General features: G+C 45.6%; 1 protein-coding gene across 9 annotated transcripts in view; it reads left to right on the top strand.

Moving 5' to 3' along the window:
- Nucleotides 1-23,961, top strand: part of zmiz1a (zinc finger, MIZ-type containing 1a) — a 145,419-nt gene that overhangs the window by 77,639 nt on the left and 43,819 nt on the right. For all 9 annotated transcript variants that reach the window (XM_072678053.1, XM_072678052.1, XM_072678050.1 and 6 more), the window contains one exon: nt 16,546-16,665. In XM_072678053.1, coding sequence (XP_072534154.1) covers nt 16,597-16,665 — 69 coding nt within the window. In that variant the 5' untranslated portion in view covers nt 16,546-16,596. The remainder of the gene's footprint in view (nt 1-16,545; nt 16,666-23,961) is intronic.

The following is a 23,961-nucleotide window of genomic DNA, read 5'->3' as shown; positions in this document are numbered from 1 at the left end:
AAGAGGTGCTAAGATGGACACTCTGTATCTCCGGCGCGCCAAAAACTAATCTAAATGGAAAACACATTGTCTTCATTATTTTGCAAGTGCTGAAAGAACACTGTTGCCATAGTAACAGCCAGCAGAGGCCGAGGGCTGCTTTAGGGCCAGTGAATGGAGTACAGTGGATGAGCAAAAGTGCCTCGTGAGCCAGACGGCAGAAAAGGCCAGTTAGAGAGTGTAAAAGTGCTGCTCACTCGTATAATTAATTTCAGGGTGGGGGAGTGGAGCAAGGTGGTGTATTTAACACGGACACTTAGGAGCTCTGCTCCGCTCTGCCCATAGGCTAGCTGCAAGTCAAATGGTAGCGCTGTGTGTGTGTGTATCTGAGCTGTTCTTCCTGTAGGTAGATGAGGGAGTCGATTTGATTAAAAGCAGAAAGGAGGACATGCTGTTTCGTGGGAAAAAAAGAAAAAGAAAAACACACGGCTGAAATTGCTTGCATCCATAAAGCCGTGGCTGCCAGACATAGCTGCAGTTTTCCTCTGGAGGATTGGTAATGAATGCCAAGAAAGCTGTTGTTTTCGCAAGGTGGTGCCGGAGACCAGACAGAAAAAAAGCCTGTCTTGCTGTGGAGCTTTATAAAACATTTATTACAGAAAATGAAGTGCGCTCATATCACAAACTGTTTTACAAAAAGCCACCGAATCCCAAACAAATCCTTTCCGGTTCCTCACTTATCTTGCTTCGTTCGTGGTGGGCCGAGCTGAAGCTGGATCTGGACGAGAGTGGTTAGGAGCCGAGGCCTAATGGTTTATTCAAAGCACCGGAACCGCTTGTGCCATTAAGCCGAGGACACGGCCTGTCGCAGCTATCGCTTGTTTATTTGCTCGCCGCAGAGTAATAAATGCAGTGACTTGCTGAAATTATTGTCATTGCTGTTTAAACAGTCATTCTCAATTCTGGGGTCTGCGGGTGACCTTCTGCTGATTTGTCAAAATACTGTTAGTTAGTAAGCAGAAGCCAGCCAGCACAGTAGCTGCTAGACTCTCCGGGTAAATGATGTTGTAGGTTGGCTAATGAGGAAGGCTCAGGGAGGTAGCCTGGTGTCAGGGACAGGAGCAGGAGGACAGTTGCAGGGCCTGTAATGGCCGCAGTGCCTGCACGAGGTGGCTCTTCGTCATGGTGATTCATGTCAGGGCGTAATTGGTTTACCTGCCTGTGTCTGTTGTGAGCCTGTCCGCATAGCTAAAAAACAAATTACCCACCACTGACCTTTCAGCTACACTGGTCATTCCGTCCTTGCAGCTGAGGAGCAGAGAGTGCGGGAGCTTTGTGGCGGCGCTAGGGGTGAGGGGCGTAGCGGCGTAACGGAATCGAAGTGAATACCATATTTAGCCAAAAATCCCGTTCCCAAGACACTAAGGATACATGAACATCCTAACTAATTCCAAACTCAACATAAAACTGCTGATAGTCACAGCTTAGCTCCACCTTACGATGAGTTCTATTCTTGCAGACTTGTGACTGGCTGATTGGTTGCAGGTTGAGTGTGAGTGAATATCAGGGAATCATATTTTTTTTTCTTTATCAATAGATATATATACACACATCCATATCAGAAGCATATCAGGACAGAAACCACTAACTTTGTGGGATGTTCTGGAGCTGCCATAGTGAAGGTGTACCGAGAATGGAATTTGTGTGATTCTACGGATAAATTGATGCGCCACTGTGGATCAGTTAACCCCTATAATGAACACCTTCCATCACCTAATACAGTCCATGCCACAACGTCCTGGGTGGATGTTCCCACTATTAGGTAGATGGTCATTATATTCTGATATGACATTTTGATGAGGGTCAAAGCATCTCCAAAACATCGGGCAGGTCTTTCGATGTGTTCATGGTATGCAGTGGTCAGTACCTAACAAAAACTGTTCAAGAAAAAAGGAAACACCTGTGAACTGGCGACATGGTCATGGCCCCCTATGGCTCAGTCCATTGATGCAATCCACCTCACAACTTACAGGACTTGAAGGATCTGCTGCGAACGTCTTGGTGCCAGATACTACAGGACGACTTCAGAGGTCTTGTGGTGTCCATGTCTCTGACGGTCAAATCTGTTGTGGTGGCACAAGGGATACCTACTCAGTTTACCTACTCACATTAGGAATGTGGTGTTAATGTAATGGCTGATTGGTGTATATCATGATACAAATTTTCGTTTGGATCACCCACCTTCGCTGCAGGTAGTGTGTGTGTAGCATAGCCAAGGTTCGGGGGTTCTGGGTTTGATCGTTGCTCTGGCTCTCGCTGTGTGAGTAGTTTGGTGTCAGTGTGGGTTGTGTCGGTGAATGGTAGGTAAAAAACATGGTAGGCTATGGTAAATGTTCCCCTGGTGTAATTGATTGAATGAATCAGTGTGTGTGATACTGTGCAGTGGATCGGTGCCATGTCCAGGAGGTATTCCTGGTTTACACCCAAAAGATTCCAGACCCAGTCCGGACCCATCACGACCGAGACCAGGAAGAAGCGGATAGTAGAAAGGATGGATGGATTGACTGATAGATCACCCACCCACTCGGTTTTGACTTTTCCTATTTAAAAAGGGTTTACTTGAGCAGGAACTGCCTTTGGGTGTTTATATTTGAGCTGGGTTCGCAGCGTGCAAGCGGTTTTGAAAGCAGTGGCGTGTCACTCAGACAGCCATGTGTAGTCGGCTCCATTCGCCCTTGCCTGGATGAAGGCGGCCGCTGGGTTTGGTGCAGCGGTGTCTGCATCACGCAGGTTTGCTTGCACCACTTATCTGTCAAGAGCAGTGAGTGTAAAGGGGAGGGGAGGGTGGAGTAATTCCCCACTTCCTGCATGAAGGATACAATATCCATTTTAGTGACAGGGTAGATGGGCTCCAATTTAAATCTTAATCCACAGGGGCTGAGTGGCAGTCGGCCGGATTGATTCCAGGCTGCGTTGTGCATGTCCGTGCGCTCCGGCCCACGCTGATTCACTCTGTGATAGCCTGACACTTGGCCACAGCCCTCCCTGCACACATCTCCCTGTCTGTCGCGGCCGTATTGATGAAAGCAGCGCCTTACCCATGCGTGGCCATTTCATGGGCCAGGTTCCACCTGAGTAATGGTCAGGCTTCCCTGCGTACATTCCACTGATATCCCCTTAAAGAAAGGATTGGTGCTTGCACCCCTCTTGGAATGAAAAGCTTGTAGTCATTTCGGTACTGTTGCTTTAGTTCATGATTGCCAGTGTTACTATTCTCATGGAAATGCATCACAAGATGCAGCCAAGCTCGAAGGGAACAGTCTGCCAGCAAAAAAACAACAAAAAAAAACCAAAGCTTTTTAGTTCAGGAAGAAGAGAAATGTGATCTGATGAAGCATTTTTAATATTGCCTTGCTCTAACTCTTAGGGATCTTTATGTATTATCAGGGGTGGATTACTGAATGGTCCATTGAGGCAAGTGGCTAAGGGCCTCTGACTGCCAGGGGCCTTCGGAGAGGTCAGACAATAAAAGCACTTAAAGTGGCTCAAATATCTTGGTGCAGTCCACTGGAGATGCAAAGATTAGCATATGTACAAGTGACAGAATGAGTTAAAGAAATGAAAAAAATTGTCCTCTGTTCGCAGACCCTTTTCCATGTGTAAGACCTACTTCTGAGGTTGGATTATGACCTGGTGTGGCTCGAAAGAAAAAGAAAGGAAATTGTGATTCAGATCTCTCACAAAAATCTAATCTCAGTCTCAGACACAAACTGCTGCATTACAGAAACAATAGGACATTGTGTATTCATAATAAGGCAAATTTTATTCTTTTCAAAACAAATACATATATTTCTGGAGCTGACCAAAATGGACACTAACACAGATGTGAAATATTGTTTAATCTCACTTTTCAAATCCTATAATTATTGGAGTCTTATCATTGCTAAAGTGTGGGGGGCTCCAAAGATGCTTGTACCCTGGGGCCTTGCAAGTAGATGTGTAATCACTATTAATTACAAAGTTACGTAATGAACTCCTACTATAATCAGGTCATAATATGATCATTTTGGAGATTTTTGCCTATTTGTAAAGTTAAAATTAAAAAAGTGCAAAATCATTAACAATAAATGTAAAGAGGCAGAGTTTTGCCAACACTGTGTATGTACACAGCAGTTAAATTCCTACAGACAAGTGCTTAGTAGTGCCCAAGCTTGCCTGCTTTTCCGAAGGAAAGTCCAGGAGGTGTGAGTTTTTGTGTGTGTGAATGAGACTCCACATTGTGAACACAGAGCCATCACTGTGTGTAAGGCCTGGCCCGGCCCTGCCCCGGCCCTGCCCACTGGCTCTCTCAGCACCCAAGCATGTCCCTCTCAGGGGCCTCTCTATGCCAACCCTCCATGAGGAGCAGCGGCAGCAGCAGGCCATGGCCAGCCAGAGCAGCACTCCAGCCTGGGCCTGGCCGGCTGGGCTCGTGTTAAGTGCGAGTTTACTCTCAGTCCATTACTGACTAATCTCATTAGCTCTCTGGCCAGTGCGAGGGCCGAGCGAGCAGTGGAAGTGAAAGAGAGCCCTCCTCACCTCCAGACTCGCCACAGAGAGCACCCGGGCCCTGCAGTAATGGGGGCTGGGAGGTGCATGCACGGCTATTGACGAATCCCTTTAATTATCAGAGAGTGAGCAGCATTATTTGCTGTGCGCTGGGTTAATCAGATTCACTGCTTTTCAGGGCTCAAGCGCGGAGACCCGGAGTGACGGAATAACACCCCATTGACAGCTCCTATTCGCAGACCCTATCTTTTTGCCTCTAATTGTTTTCCTTTCATTTAGTCAGAGTTTTCTCGCTAATTAGATTTGTCGCATAAAACAGAAGAAAACTCCGGCACGGCAGGAGCTGCGGCACAGGAGGTCGCCATGCTGGGTTCCTAAAGGAGAAGTTGCTTGCTTTGATTGTCAAGACCTGGAACTGTGTCTGCACATGCAGACGAGTCCCCTTTATTTTTCTGCTTGTGTGCCTCGTTGTCATACCGCTTGTGTAGTCTTTTGTCTATAGTACAGACACACACACACCCTCATTTGTACTCTTGCATCTGTCTGGAGGCCTTGAGTGATCATGCGTTTGTTATGAGTGAATAACTGTACACACGTGATACCTGCGTTCTGCAGCAGCGTGTACTCTGTCTGCAGAGTGCGTTGTAGAGCATGAGTATTGGTGACAACTTCACAGTGCAGCGTGTAGAACGATACGAAGACTTTGATACCATATCACATGACAGCAAATGCATAGCGTTGCACAGTGTAACTGACTGACTGTTCTGTGTGTTACATTTTATTATGCCAAGCATGAATGTAAACAATGGAAGGTAAACTTAAAGGAGGTCTTTCACATAATCGGTACTAGACAGCCATCTGTTAATTATTAGCATCACTTGCATTTGTCCCAAAAATCTGGAAAGAGCTAGTCCATCTCATCTCAGCACTGATCAGGCGCTCGTGTTCTTGCTACTAGTCTCTACTAAAAAGGTGAAAATAGCATGAGCTCTTCCAAGAAATGGCTCAATGCTAAATTGCTAACTTTTTAAAGATTGGCTTAGTTTGCTGCCTGCTGAAAACCTATCAAACTATCAGACTCGAATGCAGCTTCCCTCATATGTTGTACATGTTCTGTACATTTAAAAAGATTGATACAAGCCATATCACATCTGCGATTGTCCAGAGCTACTTCACACTACGTTGCCAAATCAGTACTATAAACACAGCCGAACTGGCAGCTGTGTATTGTGTGTGTGTGTGTGTGTGTGTGTGTGTGTTTGCATGTCTTGAAATGGGTTGTTTCTCCAGTGTGGGAGAGCGCAAGCAGCATGCCCAGTGCAACGTCTTCAGGAGCTGATGTTTCAGCACTTTTGGGCCGAGCCTGAAACAGAAGGCCGTGGAATTTCTCAGCTTACCTATTCAGCAGCGGCAGCGCGCTGTGAGCGCACCGACACTCTCGAGCTGGAGCCGTGCCCGCCAGGTTAGGTTTACTGCACCCTGTATGGCCCACCTTCTCACTTAGAGCTTTCATGCCTGTGAGGCGCTCCTCTCTGCCTGTAGATAAAGACGGAGCTTTTTTCACTCTGCCTGAAATACAACCTCTCTCTTTTTACGAACTTTTGCGAGAATGTAAATTACGGCTTTTCCAAAAAGCCCGGCCCGGAATTCCTCCTCTCTGCTGTCACCCTAAATTAGAAGTCTTAAGATTTAAGTATCTTTATGAAAGTAGAACCACATTTTCTGCTGGGGACAAAATAGCGGAATAACAAAAGACACTAACGTCTTCGACTGTTACAACCTGTTCTGAAGTCCAGGAAAATTTATATCCCAGCAAACACAAACCCGTTGCTTTTGGCATAGATGAAGCCGAGGCATTCTGGAGCATTCTTTGTACCTCCCTTGTCTGCTGTGAGCATTTCAACCTTCTTGGGAGCTTCTTTTATACTCTGAGAGATATTTAGTGGTTGTCTGGACGTGATGTGCATTAGGCTCTATTTTTAGCTCAAACAGCACATGAGAGATTCACTGGCGGTCATGAGCCTCACTGTGACCTGATTTTTTGAACGCATGACTCCTCCCTTCCATCGATAACCGCAGACTAGACAGTGCTTTTCACATCAAGGGAAGTGAAAGTGAAAAGTAAAACTTAAACATTCCCCGATTGATCTGTGTTTGTTTCTGCTGATAATGTAGGCTAAAAGGATGCAATGTAGCGTGGAGAACCGGTCCGGTCTTTGCGAGCAGAGATAAGAGTCTGCATGGACCGGCTTTGCTGCTCAGGGCCCCTGTGTTCCACTGCAGGATGGAAACAACTCTTGGTTTATTTACGCTAGGCCTTTCAAGCCAGGCAGCTGGCAATCTCTGACAAATGAGAGAATCTAGGGTCGAGTCAAAAGGAGAGATACACTGGAATGCTGGATGTGCTTTTGTCGCCACGCTAAGCCTGGGCGATGAAGCGATAACGAGCATTATCAAAATGAAACATTTGATGATCTGCGTTTGAGGTGACATTTATGCCGTTTATTTATGCAGAACTATCAAGATTTATTAGCATATCTAGCATTATTCCTGAACATTTGAAAAGAGTAATTCCATCTATGATCAGAAGCTTGTGTTCTGGCAACTGGTTTCTGCTAAAAAGATGAAAATAGCGTGAAGATGTCCAGACATGGCTCAAAAAGACAGTGCATGCAAAATTGCAATTTTTCCTTTTTTTTGAACTCTGCAAAAAAAAAAAAACAAAACTTGAAGACCAGTACCCCACACGCAACTGTATTTTTATTGAGAGATAGTTTTTTAAGGCAATTGTGGAGGCCACGACTTCTGAAAGCCCAAAAAACCTCTTGGAGATACCTGCTCATATGCTGGTCAAGTGGACAACTCACAGTTTAGCTGTGACAAGACTGATGGTGCACTATTCCACTGTGCAGTGTTGCTTGCGCAAACATAATCTGCATGAAAGAGGCATAAGAACCAAATACTTGCCTGCGACTTTGTCACATCACTCTTTTGAACTCTTTTGAACCTTACCCTCTGTGAAGAATAAGGGTGAATCTATGCCTTGGGGGTCGTATTGTGGCCAGTGGCATTTAGCAATACTGCATGAGGGGAAAACATTGATTCCACACTATTCCAGCAAATCCTGGATACACGTCAACCTGTCTGTTAAAAGGCTGAAGCTGAAAAGAAGATGGCTTTTACAACAGGAATTTGGAAAAATGTTCCAAAACATGCCTTAAAAACCACCATGGACTAGCTGAAGAGACATAGACTGGCCCTCACAGCCCTCTGACCTAAACATTGTATAAAGTTAGTGGATAGACCATAAACAAGCTGTGCATGCAGGATAACCCAGGGAATCTGAGAACTAGAGGCCTTCTGTGAAGGAGTGGGAAACATTCCAGCTATAAGAACAAAAAGACTTTTAGCTGGTTACGAAAAGTGTTTTGCAAGCTCTGAAATCCAGGGGGTTATTACTAAGTCCTGACTTTGTAACTTTTAACTTTTGCATAGACCATATTCATTTTTATTAAACATTATATATTATGGAAATGAAGTAACTGTGCATTAGGATTTGCTAAAAATATTGTTTTAGGTTTGATAAGCTATAAACAAACATAAAATGTGTGAGATGTGTGTGTGTGTGTGTACGCATACACACACACACCACACACATATACAATCACTCATTCCCTCCATCACTCACTCTCTCACTCACTCTCTTTGCCTGTCCAGTCCTGGCCAGCGCAGTGATAAGAGTGAGGAGTTAAATTGTGACTTGCGCACCCAATGATTTGTGGCTGTGTCAGGTCGAGCAGGCCGAGTGCCACGCCGAGCCGCTGAACTCTTATCTGAGCTGGCTGGAGTTTTTCACAGCCCCGGCCTCCCTGCACGCTGTGAATCGCGGAGGCCCCCGCGCGCCCACGGCCCTTTCCCTCTGTACATTCGTGGAACGTGGGGGATTGTCCCTGGGGTATCTGGTTGCACATACCTGCCATTGTAGGGACCTCTGGCACCATGCTGCTGTTCAATATTTATAGCTGCCAAATGCTCTCAAATATCAAATTGTTAAACAGCTGCTCTCAATTTTGGAGCTGGGCGTCCCGATTTGGAAAGTGCATGGCCTCAGACCACAGGAACAGTCCCCATATAAAAGAGCTCATTTGCTGTTTAATCACTCCCTTTATTGGCTAATTAATTTGCTTTAAAGAGCGATGGCGTACATGTTTCCACGGCAAGGCTGTCCTGTGGTTAAGCTGGCGCTTCGGCTGGAAGGAGCTGGTAGCAGCTCCACCTGTAGCCATCAGTGCAAGGTCAGCTTTCCAGACCGCAGTCCTGACCCTGTGAACTTTCTACAGCTAATGAACCTGTTGGCTTTTAGGCCTCTCCGATTCGTCTTAGTTATCCGTCTGTGGATAACTGTGGATAACTGTGGCCTCCTCTCACTTTGGCCCTCCCTGCATCGCTCATCACTCAGTTCCGACAGTTCTCAGTTCTGTCTATGCAACCAGCATGATGTAGTGTTTTACAGTCTTTTAGAATAACCATGTTTCGTATGAACGTTATACAATGTCTGTGTTTTAAGCAAACAATATAGCAGCTTGTTCACCTTTTCCACGTTCGCTATCGTTGGCTTACCACTGCAGCCCTACAGCAGAGAAGCCACAGAGGTTACAGCGTGTGCGCAAGGTGCAGGGAGCTGATGAAAAATGGCCACTGCGCCGCGGGCTGCTGGCGGCAGCTCTCTCTCTCCTCAGCACTTCGCCTCAGGTGAGAAATTAAAGTGGATATTATCTGAGCTCCGGACCCCCCCCCTCGCTACAGCAGCATGGGGCCAGGAACCATTTGGCTGTGAGCGCAGAAGAAACGCTGGCTTGACATTATTTTCAGGGCGGCCCTCTGTTAGCGATGTGCTTTTCATCGATGCCTCTCTGCTTCAACTAGGGGCAAGGTCACGCACACTAAGGTCACAGTGTCTCCACGGTGGTGTAAAAATGAGCTGCATAAACAGCTATGACTTCTGTGTGGATGCTTTTCAGTATCTTTCAAAATTGATTTTGGTGTGTGTCCCCACCTGCTTTTTCTTCTTTCTGTGCCAATATGAAATCGGCATCCACATTATTAGAAACCCCCTACCTTGAACTCGCTGGATCCCTCAAGAGAGAAGACCTCCTATGGAAGACCAGTTCATTTTTAAATGTAACACACATGATGAGTAAGAGGACCACAATTCAGAATGAAGCCCTGGGATACACACTGTCCAGCATATGAAGACATTGAGCAGAGGCATTCATGTACAACACATCTCCATAATCAGTATCAGGCCAAAACCAACTCCACCAACTTCCTTTCACACAAAAAGCAAGACTTATTTCTGCAGGTAAATCCTAATAAAAGTCTTAAGTCTTTTATTAAATGCTGGATTTACTCAATGAACTGCTGATCTTGTATATCTACAAGTTGTGTATGACAATAGATAGGCTAACCGTCTCTGGCGAACCTACAAAGCTGGTGTTTCCGCTTTGTAGGTGTAAGTTTATGCAGTAGCTTTAGGTGCCAGTTTTAGGTTTGTGTTGGAGCAGATGGTTCAGTCATTTCAGCTCTAAAATGCTGTTAAATGCATTTCTGCAGGTGTACAACTTTTTAGTTTTGGCCCAGAAGTCTTTCTTGTTAGCCTGTGTTTTTCTGTCAAGGCCTCATTCTCCTGCTCAGTGGCCTCCTGTTGCCTCATCTCAGCCCCAGCAGTGTCTATCTCTTTTTCTCTCTCTCTCTCTCTCTTCCCTGCCTTACAGAGCGCTGGCCAGGATTAAGCATTAGCTCGGAGCTGACTGCATAATATCCAACCTTATCAGTCTCTCCGGGGAAGAGGTGGTCCGCGGCAAAAATAGCAGCAGTGATGTTACTGCTGACAGATACCGTGGTAGTGACTAGTGTTATTACTGACCCAGGTAATGGCAGCATTAGATGTGTAGTGCTTTTGATTTGCGATGGTTCGCTTTTCAAAATGGCTTTACGTTGAAGTGTTTGGAGACCAAAGTCAAAGGATGAAATCCCCTGCATTTATAGCTTTCTCCGGTCTTCAGTCTGGTGTTTAGATTTGATCCGAAGGGAGGAATGAAGGCAGGAGGCTTTGAGGTTGGAGATCCAGAGCCGAGGAAAAAAGCAGAGTAAAGGCAGTCCGTGCCTGCTGGACAGTGTGAAATAGAGAGCCATAGGCAGATGGAAGGAGTGAAAGAGAAAGGCGGGAGAAAAGGGAGGGGAGAGAGAGAGAGAGAGAGAGAGAGAGAGAGAGGAAAGGGGGGAGTCAGTCTGAGAGTAAGGGGAAGGTAGAGTGAGTGAAAGGAATAAATAGAGAGCGTGAGAGGAAGAGCGAGCGAGAGAGGGAGGGAGGGAGGGAGGCAGGCAGAGAGAGAGATTGTGGGAGGGAAAGAGGCCAGGCTGGTGCGGCCGTGTTGATTGGCTTGTATGAAAACACATGACTGCAGTGGGGAGCCTCTTGCTCAGGGTGAGTGGCTCTGCTGCAGACCAAACCACATTAGATGAAATGAATCCATTCCCCAGCCTGTTAAAGCAGCATGCTCCCCGGGCTCCGGAGAGAGAGAGAGAGGGAGAGAGACAGAGAGACATGCAGAGGGAGGGGGGTTTAGAGAGAGAGAGAGAGAGAGAGAGAGAGAGAAAGAGAGGGCGGGAGGAGGGGGAGAGTGACTGGCAGGAGGGAATGGAGGAGAGAAGAAAAGGGAGAGGCGGGGGCAGGAGGAGGCCAGCGCGCACTCGCGCACGCACACACACATACTGAGTCGAAGAGACTGCTCAGGGGATTATGGCACATTTTGGGGCAGGACAATGGCAAGCAGTAGAGCGCCTTCACCCAGCCCAGCTCCCTGCACACAACAAACGCTGCTTTGTGCTGTGTGTAGAGGCCACTGACCGGGGTCGTGCATCTGCAGCAGCGCACTGGGAGGAAAAAAAAAAAAAAAGTCAAATCAGCCTTCAGACCTGATACGACTCGAGCAACTCCTGTCCGATTTCCGTTAATATTTTGTGGACGCTTTAAAAAGCCGTATTTGGACAAATCTTCAAGGCTTCTTCTTTTAGGCATCATAATGTAGCATTTTGTTCTTAAAATAACGCTTGTTGACGCTCCACTGACTTGTATTATGGAGGTTAGCACCTCTAGGATTGCTCCTCCAGAACTGCACTACGCCAGAACCTGCACCATGTAACTTTGGTGAAGTGGGCAGAACGTCCAGTGCTGGTTGTGTATCCTTCAGCTTGTCCAGAAATGCAGGTGTAAAGCACGTGTCCTTTAAGGGTGGCTTAAAGCGCAACTTACATTTCTTGACTGTACAGGGAGCCCTTCTGATGGACATATTGATGATTGGGATGATCGGGCCTCCATTCCTTTCATACCCACTAGGTGAAGGGCTGCTTGGCCTCGCTTGGCTAGCGCGTCTCCAAATTGGCTGTGAAAGCGTGGATGTTTATCCTGCGACCGATCGATCGGAGGCAGCAGAGCACAGCGGTGAACGCAAAACCTGTGCCTCTCTGACCAGCAGATGCAGAGAAATAGGGCTGAACATTCATCCCTACATTTCCTAGAAGAAGAGGTGACCGGGAAAACTGTGGTTCACTCAAGGCTTGCTTTGCACATTTCAGTGCTTTACCTGCATAGGGAGGGCTGGTAGATTGGCTGATCTGCTGGACCAGGTGTGCTAGAGAAGGAAAAACCCCCATATGCTGTATACACAACAGGAATATACCACTACAGGACTGCAGGCTTTACTAAAGCTATTTGTTCAGTGTCAGGCAGATTCTCAGCGTGTGAAATAATGGCGCTTTGGGAGCGTGGAGCTGTTCATATCTGTTGTGGCAGATCTTTGTGTGAGCTGTAATTATGATCAGTCTTTTAAGCTTGGCCTTTTTCTCCTCTGAATGGTGTTAGTGGCTGGTATCAGTCTCTCGCTCAGTGTGCGTCCTTAACCTGGGAGAACGGCTGATGCTATTCTGAGAGCGAGAGCTTGAAAAGGTAGTCATTTGTGAGCAGAAATACAGAAGTCACTCATGCGGCATGTGTCTGATTATGAAGAGATAATTTCTCTCACTCTCTCTCAACCTCTCTCACTCCGATTGGTCCTCTGCTTCACTCCCCTGCTTCTCAGTTTAAGGCAGAGTGGGTTTCCACTCATTTTATTTATTTCATTTATTTCTTTTTTTGCTCCTCTTCCTGGCTTTTGTTTTTGCACTCTGCCGGTATGCGTTATTAGTCGGCCCGCTCCTCTGATATGATTAATCTTCCTTCCGCTTCGGAGGGTCGTTTCATGCCCAGATGGGTTTGTTGTGTAATCCCTGAGTATCACCTCCTCTAATTGTGTACAGACTGATGCGATTCATATGGCTGCATACTGAGCAGCGCGTAAGGGCACAGCATTGGGGCTGCTTACTAAAGGGCAAATGCAAGCAAATATTTATAGGACCCACATTTTGTTGCTTAGCGGGCCCAGAGGAATGTTTGGGCCATACTTACTTACACGCAGTAGAAAATGTGGGGCTGGCTGAGTGTTTAACTTTGTGTTTGGAATGACTTCATGGTGAGCTCCTGGTGCTCTCTGAATAACGAGGACACGGGTTTGTTTTCATTGAAGTACTTGGTGTGTTATATAACTGGTGTTTTTCCAACCCTCCCTGCCTGAGGGACAGAGAAGCAGAGAGAGACAGGGAGCAAGAGAGGAAGAGAAGAGTGAGGGAGGAGCGGGCTTGGACTCTGGGCTCCGCTCCACCGCTGGTCTGCGTCACTGGACAGGATGCTGGGCAGCCGCTGCAGTGATGTTTTCATGTCATCGTCTTCCTCCTGACGCGTGCAGCCATGATTTTGTACAGCAAACAAATCCTACGACCGCAGGGAAAGAGTGAGAGAGCGAGAGAGACAGAGGGAGAAAAAGAGGGAGAGAGAGAGAATAGCTACCCTCCACCACTTCTGTTCTCTCCTGCCGTCTCTAACTAACTCCCTCTCTCCGTTTCTCTCTGTTTTGGCTGCTAGCTGCAAGCGTGAGAGACAGCAGGGTTCGGTGGGAAATAGTTAATCAATAGCCACAAGGTCGGCTGGGCAAGCCGCAGGTTTGAGAGTGTCCTGTCAGTGAGCTGGAGCGGAGGATTTGTAGCGCTTGTAAAGGCTTAAAGGAACATGCGGTAGTTCTGCGCTGGTAGCCGGACTGCAGCAGGGCAGGGAGACATCTGCTGGCCACCAGCTGGCACTGCAGCTGTACTGGCCCACATATCGCCGGAGAGGAGCTGACTGAGCTCCTTTTTACTGTAACTGCAAGAGACACGCTTCAATACCTCACTCTCATACATCTTAGTTTCATAGCAGTTGGCGCATAATTCATGATAGTTACTGAACAAGAGGCCTTGGAGGACTACTTCAGTCTTTTTCTGTCTCATCTTGATACCGCAGATGACAGGCAACACCTTACTGAAGGGTAGAATCTACAAGCCTACTTAACACCTGCGTAAGTGTATCATCAGCCTTGGTTAAACATATAAAAAGGGGCATACTAGCAAACATCTGTGGTCATAAAGACGGTATTTGTCCATGTTGATGTCATTTCACCCCAGCAAGTGTTATGACAACTGATGCTCGTTGATTTAAGCCTTTATAAGGGGCTGTATATCTTTATGCCTGTCGAAAAAAAAAGATGTACTACTCCTTTAAGACCAGTAACTCAACAACAAGCTCGAGGGTTAAGGAGTTAAATTGCCAGCTTGGCTCCGGTTTCCAACAGCGTCTTTTAGGTTAAGTCAGCTAAATTTAACCAGAGCCAAACCGAGCACTGTGACTCCTAGAATAAACCCACAGTTTATTTTTCTTTTGTGTGACCTACTAGACTATTAAAGAGCCAGCAAGTGCATGCCTGTCATCCCCGGTTACCGTACACGTCTAGTGCTTCATTAATGAGCATGTCAGGACGCTCAGAGCTGTTTCTCCTTAAGAACCCCCAAATGCAATGCGTTCCAGCACCCAAAGCGCGTCCATGGCGGCCGCTCCTCGCTGTCACTCTGCCGGCGGAGGTGCGTGAAGCGAGCTTTATCAGGCTGTGGCAGCGGGCGGACGCGGGCGCCGCATGCTGGGGGAATTCTCTGCCTGTTTGGGTGGAGGAATTTGTGAGAGTGATGGCGATAAATTGAGCAGATGAGGAATGGAGTCCTGCCTCCCCCTGCTCAGCACCTATTTATCGGGCCACGTGACACCCCCCCCCCCCCCCCCCCCCCCCAGTGCATGAGTTACAGGCCGACCCAGGGACCCTGGATTTATCCCTCGCTGAATGTAGCTGTAAATCAGCCGGCAAGGCAAAATTGATAACCTTGAATGTAAGGCATGATACCTTTAACACCATGTAATAGACACGCTGATGGGATGCAGCCTCTGCTCGCAAGTTGGGAGGCTTTTCTGAACGTAATTGCTTGCAAACACCTCATGCCCCGTTAAAGCGTCCACCTTATGTCACTGAACTTATTGTGCTTGAAGCTAGTGCTTGAATGCATCTGTGGGTTTGGGTTTAAAGGGGCCCCAGAATTAATGAATGAATGAATTAATTAATTCATTAATCAATCAATCAATCACTTAATTAATTAATTATCCAGTATCTTATTTGCATCTTTGTAGTAAATTGTAAAAGGTGTGTGATTTTGGTCAGGGTGAAAAATGCTCAGATGCGCTTTGATATGCCCATTTATAGCCCTGTGATTTGACACTAGAATGGCCTAGCAGTTTTCCCTATTATGGAGTGCTCATAAATAACTTGATGAACTCTGAGCTCTGATTTGCTGGTTTACATCAAGGCCCCGCGATGGCTCATATAGAATCAAACAGAATCAACATACCATAGCATAAGTCATAGCTTTGTTTTAGCGCCGTAACAAGCATCATTCGTCGTTAGTGTAAACACACCGGCCACCACTGCGAGTCTGCGGTTAGCCCAGCTAGCTGAACGGCCTTGTCTGGAATGTTGCGATAGAGCCGTGTCTCTGAAAAGAGAAAAACACAGCCCTCCCTGACTTCACGTAGTGTGCTTAGCTGCAGTCTGAGCTAGTCCTGTTTGGTTTTTAAGGAGCTGGAGAGAAGCGATAGTTAAAGCCGGTTGAGCAGGGTTAGCTTTCAGCCTAGGACAGACCCCGCTACCATCTTGTCCTAGGGCTAGAATGTGGGCTGGTGCTTTGGCACCTTTAAGGATTAGAAGCTAGTGTATCCATGACAGGGCGGCCTGTGGACGGGTAACCGAGGACAACCTAACTCCTGAGCTATGCAAACAGTAAGGTGACTCCGCTGCCTTTTAAGCAAGCTGAGGTATGCCAGTGCAGAAATGTCTCATCTCAATCAGAACTGATCGTGTGTGTGTGTCTGTGTGTGTCTTAATATCTAGAAAAAGTTTACTTTCGTCACATATAATACTATTCATAAGTTTGGATACGTCACTGTAGGTTTTCAGTAATACAAAATATCAATTATAATACAGAAAGTCGCTCTGGATTAGAGCGTCTGCTAAATGCCGTAAATGTAAATAAATAGAGGCGGTGATATAATTATATATATAATTAGCATTATAAGCCGTTATATATGTGTTCAGAATATTGAACATTCATGGTAGCGGCAACAGTGAAAATATATGAAAGTAAATGAGAGGCTGTCAAATTTCAAGGCACAGAAATGATACACAATGTATAATAATATTGAAATAAAGGGTTTGGTTACTCCAAGATATTATTTGTTTAGTTTGTTTTTGTCACATAGTTCTGGTCTCTGCAGCTCCTCAGCATCATCACTGCTCCACAGACCCACTCTGGCCCAGTGAGAGATGGATGGGTCGTGTTCATGTCTTATTTTTGAAAACCAAAGGGGGTGGAAAAAGTGGCCTGAACGCTCAGTGTCTTTCAGGGCCTTGTTGAGGCAGTGAGGAGCTCAGCCATCTATTCCAGAGTGCTTTCTGGCTCACTCTCGCCTCCTCGTTGACACACTCCTCTCTTTGTCTGTCCATTTCTCAGGGAGAAGAACTTTAATGGCTTCCAGGTAGAGAGAAAGAGACAGCAATCAAGATGAACTCGATTCCTTCGATGGACAGGCACATACAGCAGACCAATGACAGACTGCTGTGCATCAAACAGGTGAGCACCGCCAGTATCAGACACAAACAGCAGACTCCTCCAATGTGAAGATGAATTCAACAATATACTGCAGATTATTCTGAAATCAAACATGGAATATAGCTGTGATATCGTGAAATGCATTGTAGCTGTATGTAGGCCTATGTAATGGGCTTCAGTTACATGATATTTGTAACTATATATTATATAGAAAAGCAAAGCATGTAGTGAGAACCTGTCTGTGTTACATTTCTCTGTCAAAACAACAAAAAGCAACACTTGCCTATACTTCTGTTGCAGCCCTACATAAAGGCCTCATACAAATATAGCCTAAGCAGTGACACATGTGTGCAGTTGGTAGTTGAGCCTTCACGGCTGCTTGGCCTTCTCTCTGCTCTGTGGGCTACCTTAAATGGTGTTGTTAGCCTTCCCATTGGCTGGGCCTGGATCAGGTTGCAGAATGAGGCCAGGGCTCAGATCCTGAGTGCTGTTCTACTCTTCTCCTCTACGGCCCTTTTCCACAGCATTTCTGCGGCCTATTGCACAACACTAGGCTTCTTGGGATGACGCAGAGGTGCAAACATGCACACTCAGACAGACTCCGTGTACCAGACAAAAATTTAGACACACCTGAGCAAAAAATATGTTTGTCATTATCTGAACTGCATTTTGAACCGAAAGCTGACGAACAACCCCTTTAACCGTTGGAAATCACGCGTGACTGTTGTTTTGCTCTGCTATTCAAATGAAATTGAAAGCTCCCTTCTACACATACCAAGAGTAAAAAATTCAGTCTGTTTTAGCCTGTCTCTCTGTTTTAGCCTTTAGCTTAGAGGTTTGAACACAGCAAGAAAATCGTTGTTAGAAAACAAGTTTCATCTTCATACTGTATTTAGGTCTATTTTGGACATTATGTTTGCTTCTTGGAAACTTTGAGGAAACTCTTAGTTTGGAATCTTTAATATCATCTCAGATAGTGTTAGGACCCCTCATAAACCAAATGCAAGTACTACCGTTGTAGACGATCGCCGCCCCCCTTAAAATGACCAGAGTATAAAGTAAGCGTCATAGTATTTACTACTCTTATAGCTAGGCACTGGATTCTGCCCCTCCTTGTCACTCTCAAAGGGTTCCAGAAGTACTCCGGTGTCTCAAAATGGAGAAAATTGGGTACACCTCCATATATGTGAGGAGATTACCGTCCTTTACTATCCCAGATCAATTGATTTACATGCATATTTAATTTAATTCCTATTTATTTGTTTGTTTGTTTAAAAATATAAGTTTGAAAACATGCTACACAGGTTTGCATACCCAGAGTGCAGATACACGACACAACAATGTGCACACTGAGTAATAGGACATTAAATACGGTAAGCACCTATGATGCTAATTAAGCATGACTATAAACAAATGCATTAGGTATGTGAATGGGTGTCGAGCAGCAAATGAGAAGAATGAATTATTGCATGCTACTGCCAGCTGTTAACTGTACAGAAAGCTTTGAGTACAGGTGTCCCAGAGCAGCACTTAAAGGTCATATGAATTGGGAGGATCCTTTTATTTCTGGCAAACAGCTCTGTATGCACCACAAGGACTTAAAATTAAAGTAAAACTTATTGTGAGCATACATGCACACCTGTAGTCACATACAGTACTCACAAAGGTAGTCGTGACCCAGGGCTACGATTTGTGATTTGAGACACTGCTAATTACTCGATGGTGTGTTTGTTATGAGTGTGGGCGTGACTCTTTGTGTCCCTTGACAGATTTATTGAAGTCTAGTACATGCCTGTATGTGATCCCGGGCATTTATGGCATTTCTCTTCCATGTGCTTTTCCTTTTGCTGTCGCTGTCGCTGACGCTGCTTCAATTAGACAAATGTACGGCGTTCCTGGATCCCAGTCGAAACATCTTCTGTGCTTAATTCATAACAAATGATGCTACCAGCTGTATTACGCGTTCCATATCGCGGCTGATGAACCCTTAAGACAAAACGCAATCGATTGAAGCCTATTAATCAAATTGAAATGGCACATTTGTGGTGTGGTTAGGCCGCAGTATATCGCTCATGACAGTTGTCCCAGTCAGCACACACTCGTAAAAAGTGTGATGTGCCAGTGTGAATAACCTTTAAATTGATATTATGAAAACATGGCTGTTTATAGAATCAAAAATGCCTCTTCTATGGCATCACTCAAAGAACCCTTTGTAGCTCTGAGATTCTTAAGCGTGCAGGTTAGTGATTGTCAGCGTGTTTGAATTTGCATGCGTTCTGGTGCGACGCGCTGTTTTGATTTAGGGGTGCTGGCTGGGGGCCAGGCTCTGTGCTGGGTTTTTTTTCCCCTCTCTCTCTCTCTCTCTCTCTCTCTCTCTCTCTCTCTCTCTCTCTCTCTCTCTAGAGCAGGTACTGCCTGATCCTGTCTGCTGGTAAACAAGGGCACCTTATCACTCCAGGGCTGTCTTTGAAGCCCGGCTTCCTGGGAGGCTGATACTCTGCGCATCTGATGGGGACTTTCTGCTGCGTTTCTTTTCTCTCTCTCTTTGGGTTGTGACTTGCTGTGCTGCTCTTTTCCATCTCGTTTTGTTAAAAGTCAGCTCTCTGGCATCTAGTCATGAGTGAAACAGTAAATTTGTAGAGCCATGTAGAGTTTTAGTGCAAGGGTGTCAACCCTAAAACTCATTTTCTAAAAACAGAAGGACTTGTAGACATGACTAGACATGAATACACAGAGCTCTGATTGCAAGAAGTCCGTATGATAAAGCTGCAAAATTTAAACCACTAAACTATTTGCTTACCAGTGCCATTCAATTGGGTTGAACGATTGCGTTTACAAAATGAAGTCTCTCTGGGTGTTTCTTTGAGAATCAGGGGGAATACGCTGTAAAATTCGATATAAACAAAATGGCTCAACAAATTCCATATTATGACTTTAACAGACCCATCAGATGCTGCTCAACATGTCTGTCGGAAGGAGTGTGAGTGTAAAAGGATAATAATATTCTTTTTTCTTTATTTTCGAATCAGTCTCTTTCTACACACGCATGCCATCGTTGTCATCTGACTTTGATTTACACAAGCCTTCCCTCAGCATTCCTGCACTTCCTCGGCACAGTCCTGCTAGACTGCTGGAAAAGCCAAGCGCCCGGGAGAGAGCAGCCGAAAGCTGTCAGTCACGCTAAATGAGATATTCTCTTCTATTGACTGACATCACTATCAGATCTATAGCCCTACAGCTGAGTTACATAGTTCCATTTGCATTTATTGGTTTTAACAGGAGCCTGGAGATCCTACAAGTATTCATGACCTATTAAACGAGACTCTTATCATTGTTTGATATAATCTAATTGCAAGTGTAATCTGTAAGGATAAAAGGCACATTGTTTTTTTTTTCCAACTGTAGTGAAATGAATTACTTGGCTTGCACAGCCATTGGCCGCTTTGTGGGAGTGTTTAGCTGCCCGGAGTAAAAGTAAATGCAGCTCCAGTGTTCCAGCTGAGAAAACGCCTTATTTTTAGAAATGCTAGATAATGTAATATTTCAGACTAGCTTCTCCATGGCTACCACTCTCGCAATCTTCCACATATACTATACGGACAGAAGTATTGAGACACCTGCTCATTAAAAGGTTTTTATATAAAATCAAGGATACTGAAAAGAGTTGATCCTGCTTTTGTTAGAGTAACTGTATCTACTGTCCAGTTAGGGCTTTCTACTGGAGCCTTGCTGTGATGAGTGTTAGTGTGGTCAGGATGTTAAGTGATCACCACCACCACCTCGTGCCAGATATACTGGATGGAGCACCATCGTTCCAGAGAACACAGTTCCACTGCTCCACAGCTCAATACTGGGGGGCTTTATACCCCTCTAGTCCACCCCTGACAAAAGGCATGGTGCCAATAGGTTAATGTTTATTCGCTCTACCGGTACTAGACAAGCTGTGTGTGTGCATTTGCACATCTGTGTCAGCGATGGGTGCAACTAAAAGCTTAGTGTGCTAGCTTAGTGTGAACATTAGAAGGGGTGCTCACAATCATTCTGTCATTGACTGTCTCTGCAGAAATCAGCGGGAGGCAAAGCAAAAACACACCCCTTCGAACTGCAAGTGTGAGGGCACACACTACAGTTCCTCACAGGTGGAACTATGTAACCTGTGTGTGTGTACGTTTTTTAGATTCATTAATATTTTACAGAAGATAATGAATAATAAATTCAGGGATGTGTATTCAATATCCAAACAATAACCCTATAACAATGGGTTAAATATGAAGCAAAATACAGTGGGAACAGCTTTGTGTTACTCTACAAAAGAGGCAGATCTCCAAACCACAAGGGAGTTAACAGAGACACTGTTCAGGCTTTGAGAGAAGCTCATTCCACCACTCAGGGGCAAGGATACCAAAGCACTTTAAGTTCCATAGAGAGACGTTTATTTAAGTCTAGAAGCACAGGGTCTGGGGCATTGCTTCTGCTTTCCTACCACTGAGTAGCTACATGGAGCAAACCTCCATTCTCTCATTCAGCTGTCTCAATATTACTCTTATTGTTCGCAGCACTTCCCTTGGAGCACTTGAAAATTGGTATCTCGGATGATCGGAACAATTAATTTGGCGCATTCCCCTTCAAGACCATGAGAAGGAATTTCAGTGATTGAAAATAATTAGGGAAACATGGCAGAGCAACTCAATTTTAATTAGAAAGCCTTTTTTATGTTGTGGAGCAGGACTGAATTGCTATTTGCATGCAGCTGGAATACAAATGTGTAGAGCTGTTGAGCTCTGCCGCTGGAGGAGGCAGATGTGCCTGCTTCACATGCTGAACTGATGAGATGAATGGCTTCTGTGCGAGGTTCCCGGATGGAGCAGGTGACGATAGAATCTCTTTTCAGATTAGATGCATCCTCATATTCCACATCCGGACTGTCTTCGGTCATTTGTTTTACTGGTTGGGCTTTGCTGAATGCCACTATGGTTAAAACGCATGGACCACAGAATAGGGTTTTTGATTGGTGGGGCCAAGCATCAGCAGGATACTGTTTTCCAGGCTGGTTTGTCGTTTTGTGTCATAGCAGTCGCTCACTGTAACTTTACAGAGCCACCGATGTGTGTTATTCTGCTTTTAAATCCTATGGCTTTAGTCAAATCAGCAGAGTATTCAACTATTCATGATGTAGAGATAAAGCAAACAGCGCTATAGTGCTGTGTTTAGATCTGTGTAGAGGGAGGCAAAGTAGGTCTTATGGCGCTTTTCCACTGCATGGTACTTACACTATTCTACTCGACTCTACTTGGCTTTTTGCTTTTCCATTAGGCTAATTTGGCATCTCATAATCTGGAACTGGGCACGCTTTTAGTACCTGCTCGCTTATGGCTCCAAGCGGACCGAGTAGGGACTAAAACGTCACATTCAGCAGACATCCAGCACAAACTAGCCATTTGTAAAATCTCCAAGCTAATTTCTCTAAGCACTTTAGTTAGATAGCTATTTTAATGGGTCACCAGTAACACCAAAGCCTGTTTTAGTCTAGATAGATGCATTTCGCTGACAGACTAGCTACATTAGCTATGTGCTATTCTGTATGTGTTGTTTAGGTTGCTATGTCATATTATGAAGCTGCCAAATATTTGTTCCTAACAGCCTTGCATTCACTTTTTTATTCAGCATATTTTCTTTATGGATGTGTTCTGCTCTCACTACCTGAAATAGCACAAATAGTGCTGAACTACCAAAAAGAATTGCTACTGTTAACAAACTGACCATTCTAAACCTGGAAACCTGTTCCGATAATGTCATTTTGAATTGTAGTGTGTTTTGCAACGTCACCAGCTATGTTTCGGGTGGGGAGCTGTGGTAGTGGAAAATGCTCCAGTCGAGTCGAGTCATGTAGGTACTATGTAGTGGAAAAAGTGCCAATAGTCACATTAGGTTCAGCACCTTGATTTCCATGCAAAAGGGAAAAGGGAAGGGATATCAAAAGCATATGAAAAATATGGGATATCTGGAATAAATGTGAACATTTTCACATAGATATACTTGCATTTACTAGCATATACATATTTTAGATAGATATACTCGCATATACTAGCATTTGGTTGAAGCTCAGTTCATGCAAAAAATGAATGACACATTTGCTGTTCCTGGCCAGGCTAGTGCGCCCCCAAATGGTTGAAAACTCAGTTCTGCTGCGTCTGTAACGCCGCCTCAACTGATGATGAAATTGTACGGATTTTCCACTGGGAAAATCCATGTGGGCGGCGACCTTTCAAATGTTGATGCTCCCACTGGTCCTCACTGAGCCCCACCTCCACATGCTTGTTATCCACCCCGCAGCATACGTTTTTCAAGTGTGCTGAGAGGACGGGAGTCCCGCTCATACTGAGGGTAGTAGTGATTGCTATCCTCCTCCTCGCCATGGCCAAACAGCGACTGGGCCGTCATTATACCTATGCCACATATACCTCAGACCTATCCCACAATTAACCACAGTGTGTAGAGTGGCGCTGGAAAGGCAGCGGGAGGCGCTGTGCATCAGGAGTGACAGGTGATGGAGCGTAGATGTGCCCTGTGGTGCGCGAGCCGTGTTTGGACAGTGTCATCATGGCATGGGGGAAAGGTGGAGGGTTTAGCCGGAGCTTTCGGAACACCTGTGCTGTAGCCGTGCCAACCAGACTGCCTCACTGACCCTCAGCACAGTGTGACCGTCATCACATCAGCTAGCTTGTGTCTCTACACTCCAACACACTGCAATTATCAGCCACCCTCTCTCTTTTGGAGAGGAGGTCATGTTAGGGAGCTCTTTGCTATTTGGAAGCTGGCAGTGCTTGTTTTGCATAAATAAACACTCTGGCAGAGAACGGCTTGTTTTATTTGTGTAAAGAAACACTTTGCGTGCCATCTATTGTAGCATTAGCATCCACATCCTTAGAAGACTTCTCTCTCTCTCTCTCGCGCTCTCGCTCTCACTACAGCGCGCTCGTGCATTACATTTCCGAATATCCACTCAAAGAATTACTCGCCTCAGAACACAATTTCTTCTCCACCGGCTTTTGTGGCAGGAGGAGAATTTTCACAGCCTGCGTAGCCCTTATGCTGTGCAGGATTTACTCAGCGGGGCTGTGTGGCAGCACACACTGGCTCTTTGTCACATGAGCTCTTTGTCAATGGACACCAAAGCCGCCCATTCAAATGGCGACCTCTGCCGCCCCCCGGAGACAATGCCGCTTCCTCGCAGCAAAAGCGGAGAAGAGAAGGCGCCCGTTGCCGAGCAGAATGGAAGTTTTCAGAGTGTCCGCGGCCTCCTCCTCGCCGTGGCCA

This window comes from Salminus brasiliensis, chromosome 4, assembly GCF_030463535.1.
Source record: "Salminus brasiliensis chromosome 4, fSalBra1.hap2, whole genome shotgun sequence".
Lineage (NCBI taxonomy): Eukaryota > Metazoa > Chordata > Actinopteri > Characiformes > Bryconidae > Salminus > Salminus brasiliensis.
Note: the sequence above shows the minus strand (reverse complement) of the source record. Positions and strands in the feature narration are given on the sequence as shown.